The 7,803-nt window shown below is 59.9% G+C and overlaps 1 protein-coding gene across 2 annotated transcripts; it reads left to right on the forward strand.

Annotated features, from left to right (window-relative positions):
- Nucleotides 1-2,541: 2,541 nt before the first annotated feature.
- ARHGDIA (Rho GDP dissociation inhibitor alpha) lies at nucleotides 2,542-7,288 on the forward strand. 2 transcript variants are annotated; one of them, XM_043905194.1, is made up of 6 exons: nucleotides 2,542-2,653; nucleotides 4,166-4,382; nucleotides 4,484-4,567; nucleotides 5,575-5,651; nucleotides 5,731-5,794; nucleotides 5,917-7,288. In XM_043905194.1, exons 2-6 carry the CDS (start codon nucleotides 4,193-4,195, stop codon nucleotides 6,114-6,116), a joined length of 615 nt encoding a protein of 204 aa, XP_043761129.1. In that variant the 5' UTR covers nucleotides 2,542-2,653; nucleotides 4,166-4,192; the 3' UTR covers nucleotides 6,117-7,288. The 2 variants fall into 2 exon arrangements, with proteins under 2 accessions (XP_043761129.1, XP_043761130.1); XM_043905195.1 differs by lacking the exon at nucleotides 2,542-2,653 and adding an exon at nucleotides 2,852-3,002.
- Nucleotides 7,289-7,803: the final 515 nt, after the last annotated feature.

The following is a 7,803-nucleotide window of genomic DNA, read 5'->3' on the forward strand; positions in this document are numbered from 1 at the left end:
CCCCTCTCCCTAGTGTTAACTGCTTCTCCTTAAGAAGAGACCACTACACCCGTTACTTTGAAGACTCTTTCTGTGGAGGAACCTACTCTATACTGCTGAGAGCTGTTCCAGCTATTTCGGACACTGCCAGAGGGCCTGCTGGAGCAGAAGGCAACTTCCCATTCATGTTTGTCTTGAGACCTATGGCCCTGGGACTAAAGACGCAGATCATGCTTAGAGGGCTCCGTCTCAAGCTTCTCCCTGGAGTGGTTCATTACCCCCTAGTCCCTGCTTTGTAATTGTGTGTAATAAACCGAGTGATTTGTGAACTCAGTGTTGGCTATTGTTTCATATATCTCTATTTCTGATTCTCACCTGCTCTTACTGCTGGGCCCTGTCCTTCTTTCAGGCACAGAAAACAGGTTTCTTGGAACATTTGTTTTTGAAGTCCCAGTGGCCAAAATACCGCAGGAGCCACGTGGGAAGTCCTTCAACAGCCCAGGCTGAGCGCTATGCAACATGGTCATCTTTTTGTTATTGTTTTCATTTTATCACTTCAAGCAGCATATGGGATCTTAGTTCCCTGATCAGGAATTGAACCTGTTCCCCATGCATTGGCAGCTCAGAATCTTAACCACTGGACCACCAGGGAAGTTCTGGAGTGGTTTGTTACATAGCAGGTGGGATGATGATACCGCTGTTATTAATTCCCAAAGGACCTTTTTACTTAGAATATTGTGTGTAGAAATACATGCGAAAATATATATGGTAAAAGTGACATTTGAGGTTATCTTCAAACTCACTCATGTGGTAAGGAGATGAGGGCAAAGATGACACAGGGTTGGAGAAAAGCTGGAGGGCACCTACAGAAGCTGACGGTATATACTCTGGGCTTCATATTCCTTCTTTCTACCTTCATCCATGTGGTGGGCCACCTCCAAGATGGCTGAATGGCCCAGCACAGCTCCTTGTCCTCATGTCCCTGTGGTCCCCTCCAGCACTGTACTGGGGAAGCTCCACGTGACCAGCCGGAGTAGAAGCAATGGCACCTCTGATACTAGGTTGTAAAGGGCACTGTGGCTTTGTTTGGGGCACTTGCTGTTTACCTGGCTCGAATTCTCTTTCTGAGGCCTCACTCGGGGAAAGCCAGCTGCATTACAGAGAAGCCAGAAGCTGTGGGCAGCAGGGAACTAAATCCTCCAACCAACAGCCTGTGAGGATCAGAGCCTCCTGCCCACAGCACGTGCATAAGCTTGGAATTCCTGCAGATCCTGAAACCAGGGCCCTGGCTCACAGTTCAACCACAACCTCACTAGACTGGAGCCAGAAACACCCAGCACAGCGCTCCCTGATCCTCGGTGAAGACAGTGTATATTGGTCCTTCTAAGCTGCTAAATTCCAAGGTTATGTTTTTACACAGCAATAGGTGACTAATATAACAGAGTTTGATAGTTTTCAAAAAGCACTTAGGTTACTGAAAAACAAACTTTGCTCAGTCAGCGATTCTGCAGTGTAGCAGGACAGAGGACGAGGGCGGCCGGGTCTAGCGGCGCGCTTTGCAGGTGCGCCAACAGAAAGCCTCAAAAGCGTGTATGGAATAAATACAAGATAGGAATGCTCTGCCTTTGGCCAATTCAATTTTCTACATGTTAAGCTGACCATGTGACTCTTAGTTACAGAAAACTGGCAAATATTCCCCTCAAATTAAGACATTTCCAAAAGATACCAAGGGCAATATTTCACATTAGGTTCTGTGACCTAAAAGGCACCCCACCACGCGCAATCCAGGGGTGTGTGTTTGTGATGACTCGGGTGTGAAGCATTTGAGGTCCTGCACTCCGAGAGGAGGCGGCGAAGAAAGAGATGCGTGCTACACCGACGTCGGGAGCGCAGGCTCCGCCAGGCTGGCTACAAATCATAGGCCCTGCTTGGGGCTACAAAATGCTCGCTGGTTGAACGCGTGGGCATGTGTCCGATAGTCGCCACGCCGGGTGGCCTCTGGGCTAGGAGCTCCCAAAAGGGCGACCGCATGCTGACTTGGTCTGGAAGGGGAAAGGCCTGGAGAGAGCTCTTTGAACACCAGTGGATGAACTTCCGACGATAACTTCCGGGGGAGCGGACAGCGGCGAGTGGGCGCGAAGGTAGCCGAAGGCCGGACGGCTGCCACTCGCGGACCCCGGTTCCTTGAGGGGACCGGCTGTGCCGGCTCGTCCCCGCGGCGTGATGGCTGCGTGCCCTCGGAAGGAGAGATGCCCGCTGATGGAGACGCGCCCGAGACACACGCGCGTCCCAGCACCTCGCAGAAATGCCATGCCGCGCCCAGGTTTCCCGTCGGGCTCAGCGAGACCGTCTCACTTCCCGGCCCCTTCAGCTTGCCGGCTGACTCCTGGGGATACCCGAGACTAAAAAACGCCTGTGACAAAGGGCACAGAAGCCCCAACCGCATCAGTCTCCTCTGCCGCGCTGCCCAAACGGACGCGCCCACAAGGCCGGTCCGCAAGATGGCGGCGGCGCGCTGCCGGCAGCCCCTCGCACATGCGCTATCCGCGGCCCGCCCGGCGCGAGCGGAAGTCGCGTGACCCCGGAAGTGGCCGGCAGGGCGCGCGCGGGCGGGGCGGCGACGTTCGTCATTCTGTGCGGGAGGGAGCGCGAGAGCGGCGCGGACGATCCTCCGGTGAGTGCGGGCGGCGGGGCCAGCGAGCGCGGTGGGCACGGCGGGCGAGGCGGCCGCGGGGAAGGAGGCCGGAGCCTCGCCTTTGTTCTCGCTTCCCGCCCCGCCCGCCAGTCCCGCTGGGGGAATCTGCGCAGGGCGGGGGCGGCATTGACAGCGGGCGGCGCCCCGGGCGCAGGGCGGGCCCACGTGCGATCGGGGGCGCGGGGATTTGGAGGCGGGGGCGCGGGTGCCGGGGGCGGGAGCCGGGGTCTGTGCAGACCTATTTTGTGGTCGCTGCTCGTACCCGGCAGCCCCCTCCTCGCTGGTGCGCGCGGACCGGGGCCAGGCGGGACGCCTCCTCTCCTGGGAGGTGAGGTCCCTGCGCCCCACCCTGCTTGCCGGGCCTCGCCTGGCCCAGATTGCAGGCCCTGCGGAAGTGCGGGCCTCGCCATCGCACTTAAATGATTTTGTCGCCTGCGGCCGCGCTTGGGTAACGTTAGGGCGTGAGCCTTCTAGAGGAATTCCAGAGGAAGCTGCAAGGAAGCTTGGAAAAACGAGCCGGCCCCACCCTGCTTGTGGCGGCCGGGCGGTTCCGGGTCCCCAGCGGCCCTTTGTAAGATCTGGTCCTCATGCACGTCCCGGCATTGGCTGTCTTTACTGGCAACCGGTGGCCCTGACCCACCTCCCACACCGCCGGGTCTAGTCTGAGTCGGTCTCAGATACTCCTCAGGGATTCTATGGGGTGCGACGGTCATGCTGAGCGAAGGAAGTCCTGTGGCTGCCCCATCACTTCTCGCTTTGACAGCACTGCTCTGGGCTCTTCTGGGGCTGGGGCGGAAGGAGGATTTTGAGACTACCCATCACATGGCTGCAGCAGTTACCAAATTTTAGGTCACAGACCCTCACAGTTAAGAGATTGGTTTGTCAGACAGGTGGGGTCTTTCAGGCCATTTTAGGACTTACCTGTGGGACTTAGGCTAGCCCCGTCATCTGAGCCCTAGGAGAGCCCTGTGTTTGGGTTGGAGTGAGACATGACTGACCCATGTCCTGCACAAAGGCCTTGGTTTGTAGCTGGGGCGTTTTCGAAGGAACAGGCTGGTCAGAACCCAGCAAGAGGGGTTCTTTAAGGGGAGGGCCTGAGCAGCTCAGAACAGGAAGCAGCTCTTGGTTCTGATGCTTCGTGGTTGGACCCAGGTGCTGCTGCTTCCTGGGCAGCAGGGGAGCTAGGTTCCCTCTGAGAGCAGGCTGCAGCTTTCATTTAGCTCTGGATGCTGGGGTGAGGGTCCTATGAGGTGGGCAGGGCGAGGAGGTGGCCCCTTTGGGCTTCAGGAGCCTGTGTCTGGGCCCTTTTCGAAGTTCTGGCTGTCAGCTGCCTTCCTGTTACAGAACGTGCACCTCCCCTTGGGCCCAGGTTGGGGGCTTGGCCACCTGCAGAGAGCCAGTGCAGATCACTTGCTGGTCCTGCAGCAGGGCAGATGGGGACACACTGTGGGTCCCTCCAGGCTGCCACAGCCCCTGCTACCCTGCTCACAGGTGTCTCACATCCAGCTAGAGGTGAGTATGGCTGAGCAGGAGCCCACAGCTGAGCAGCTGGCACAGATTGCTGCGGAGAACGAGGAGGACGAGCACTCAGTCAACTACAAGCCCCCGGCCCAGAAGAGCATCCAGGAGATCCAGGAGCTGGACAAGGACGACGAGAGTCTGCGCAAGTACAAGGAGGCCCTCCTGGGCCGTGTGGCTGTGTCTGCTGGTAAGTGGGCCCTGGTGGGGTGTGTGGACACCTGTCACTTTTCTGGGTGTCCGCCACTATTTTCCCCGCTGGAGGAGCTCTAACTTGCTGTCACTCCGCAGACCCCAATGTCCCCAATGTTGTGGTGACCCGACTGACCCTGGTGTGTAGCACTGCCCCGGGCCCCCTGGAGCTGGACCTGACAGGTGAGTGGCATCTCCAGGCTCCTAGCTGGGGCTGCCTGGCACCCTGCTGCTTCCGCTAAAAATAATTTGTTGAGGTGCTGGTGCCCTCTTGTGGGGAGCATAGGAAGTGCAACCAAGTGGTCTTAAGGCTCTGGCTTTGGTGTGGCCTGGGATTAGGGGTGGGGGTGTGTGTGTGTGTGTGTGTGTGTGTGTGTTGGCCTGGGATTAGGGGTGGGGTGGGTCTGGGTGTGTGTGTGTGTGTGTGTGTGTGTGTGTGTGTGTGTGTGTGTGTGTGTGTGTGTGTGTGTGTTGGCCTGGGATTAGGGGTGGGGTGGGTCTGGGTCTGGGTGTGTGTGTGTGTGTGTGTGTGTGTGTGTGTGGTGGCCTGGGATTAGGGGTCGGGTGGGTCTGGGTCGGTGGGTGTGGGTGTGTGTGTGTGTGGTGTGGCCTGGGATTAGGGGTGGGGTGGGTCTGGGTCGGTGTGTGTGTGTGTGTTGGCCTGGGATTAGGGGTGGGGTGGGTCTGGGTCGGTGTGTGTGTGTGTGTGTGGTGTGGCCTGGGATTAGGGGTGGGGTGGGTCTGGGTCTGTGTGTGTGTGTGTGTGTGTGTGTGTGTGGTGGCCTGGGATTAGGGGTGGGGTGGGTCTGGGTCGGTGTGTGTGTGTGTGGTGTGGCCTGGGATTAGGGGTGGGGTGGGTCTGGGTCGGGGTGTGTGTGTGTGTGTGTGTGTGTGTGGTGTGGCCTGGGATTAGGGGTGGGGTGGGTCTGGGTGTGTGTGTGTGTGTGTGTGTGTGTGGTGTGGCCTGGGATTAGGGGTGGGGTGGGTCTGGGTCGGGGTGTGTGTGTGTGTGTGTGTGGTGTGGCCTGGGATTAGGGGTGGGGTGTGTCTGGGTGTGTGTGTGTGTGTGTTTGGTGTGGCCTGGGATGCCAGGGGGTGGGGGTGTGAGAGGTGCAGACGGGGCACCCCACCAGGGCCGGAGTGGCTTCCCCTACCTGAAGCTCCTAGTGTGGCGTTCCTCTCAAACGCAGGTGATCTGGAGAGCTTCAAGAAGCAGTCCTTTGTGCTGAAGGAAGGTGTGGAATATCGGATAAAAATCTCCTTCCGGGTAAGGAGGAGGCTCAGGGGGGCGCTGGGGGCTCGGACTGGAGAGTCTGGCTGAGCCCCGCTTGGGTGCCTCCTTGCAGGTGAACCGAGAGATCGTGTCCGGCATGAAGTACATCCAGCACACGTACAGGAAAGGCGTGAAGAGTGAGTGGGGGGGGGGGGGCACCAGGAGGGAGGCGGCCACCCAGGGGCTCACGGGGCATCGGGAGGGAGCGGGGGAAGGCCGGGCTCTGCTCCCTGACGGACGCCCTCCCTGCACCCCGCAGTTGACAAGACCGACTACATGGTGGGGAGCTATGGGCCCCGGGCGGAGGAGTATGAGTTCCTGACCCCCATGGAGGAGGCGCCCAAGGGCATGCTGGCTCGAGGCAGCTACAACATCAAGTCCCGCTTCACAGACGATGACAGGACTGACCACCTGTCCTGGGAGTGGAACCTCACCATCAAGAAGGAATGGAAGGACTGAGCCACGCCGGGAGGCGGGCAGGGCGGGCGGACGGAAGGACGGACGTGCCCCACCCCACCACCCCACCCTTCCCGACCCCAGACCAAAGTGCTGACAGGGCCCGCCCACGCTGCCACCACTGCCCCCGGTCTGCCTCCTGACTGGCCTGTCCCTCCTCCACCCTTCCAGCCCGCTGGCCCCAGCCTCCTCGGTGGTCTAGTGTTGTTGCTGCTTCCGCCTGTGCTGTGGGGAGGGAGGCCTCTACCTCCCCTTCTGTATCCTTCGAGATTCCCCCACTGTCCTGACCCGACCTGAGTCCTTGGCATGGGAGTCAGGCATCGCAGTGGGGCTCAGGGTGCTCAGGTCCCCTGGGCCTTTCCTGTTATGTTACCTGGACTCCTGTCGCCCCCTTCCTGGTGGGGGTGGGGTGTACCGCGTGGGGCCTCGTGGGGCCGGTTTTCCTCCAGCTTTCACCTCTCCCCGGTCAGTCCATCCATCACTGTCAGTAACGGTCTAACCATGATGCCTTAACATGTGGAACGTGTGCTGTGGGGGCGTCACTAACCTCTAACCCTGTGTCTGCATGAGCATGTGGTGTCTCCCCCCACCCCCCACCATCCCTACCCCGTCTGTGATCCCCGTGGTCTGGGAAGGCTTCTGGGATGTGCTGGTCCCTAGTCTGCCCTGGCCTGGCCAGGCCTGCGGGGGACAGCTCCAGGGGCTTGGGAAAACCCAAATTGCCAAAACTCAAAAGTGGCCTCCAGTCCCATCTGGGAGGCTGGGTGTCCTCACACCTCTGCCTTCTTTGTCCCAGTGGGCAGTGCCTAGAGCCCACGGCCCCAAGAGAGAGCCCTCGGCAGACAAAGCCAGTGGCCGAGCCTTACTTGTCCCTCCTGGCCTGCAGGCCTGGAGTCGTGTGCCTGGCCCGTCAGTATTTATTGCCTCCATATGTGCCGTCCTCTGGGCCCGCTGGCCTGCCGCCTCTGCCCCAAGGCTCGGTGCCACCATCCCCAGCAGGCCCTCCCTGGACCCAGCCAGGACAACCGTGGGACCAAGCTTGCACCGCTGGAGCCGTCCCCTCTGCCCCCACCCCACCCGACCCCACCCTCCCCGGTCAGGCCCGGGCCTAGAATGCACAGGAGCCTGTCCCTGCTTCTCCTTTTCTGACCGGGAAATAAACTTCCCCCTAAGGAGCCAGGGTGTCTGCTGCTGTCTCCTGGTGAGGAAGGGGAAATGGGGGCCCCATTGCTCTGCTTCCCTGGGGCACCCGTGGGAGGGCCGGGGGCCAGGCGCAGTCGCCGCTGTCTGGCTGGTGGAGAAGGAGGGGTTTAGAGCCCTGACTCAGATGCATCAGCCCACGAGGCCGGTGCTGTCCTGGCTGGGTGGGTTCTGCCGGGGAAAGGCGGGGGACAGCTGGGGCCTGGATCCAGTGGGGCATCCGGTGTCCAGAGTGACTCCTGCATGCCACTTGTGGGCCCTGCTTGAGCCTCTGGGAGGGAATGGTTTTAACCTCAAAAAAGGGGAACCATGCTGAAGACTTGGGAACAAATAGAATGACTGGGTCCCAAGGGACCCAGGACAGGGACTCAGAGCTGGATGGGAGGGTGGGGAAGTTGGCAGCAGGGCCAGTGGAGAGGGTGGCATGGAAGGCCAGAGGTCCAAAGGTGGGGTGGATGGGATGAGATGGGGACCCTCACTGCAAGGAGGC

The sequence above is a fragment of the Cervus elaphus genome, chromosome 5 (assembly GCF_910594005.1).
Source record: "Cervus elaphus chromosome 5, mCerEla1.1, whole genome shotgun sequence".
Taxonomy (NCBI): Eukaryota; Metazoa; Chordata; class Mammalia; order Artiodactyla; family Cervidae; genus Cervus; species Cervus elaphus.

Bases quoted from the DNA above. Each gene is read 5' to 3' on its own strand.
- ARHGDIA (XM_043905194.1), top strand. From the start codon at position 4,193: ATGGCTGAGCAGGAGCCCACAGCTGAGCAGCTGGCACAGATTGCTGCG. The intron at 4,383-4,483 runs GTAAGTGGGCCC...GTCACTCCGCAG, and splicing joins CCGTGTGGCTGTGTCTGCTG to ACCCCAATGTCCCCAATGTT. The intron at 5,652-5,730 runs GTAAGGAGGAGG...GCCTCCTTGCAG, and splicing joins GGATAAAAATCTCCTTCCGG to GTGAACCGAGAGATCGTGTC.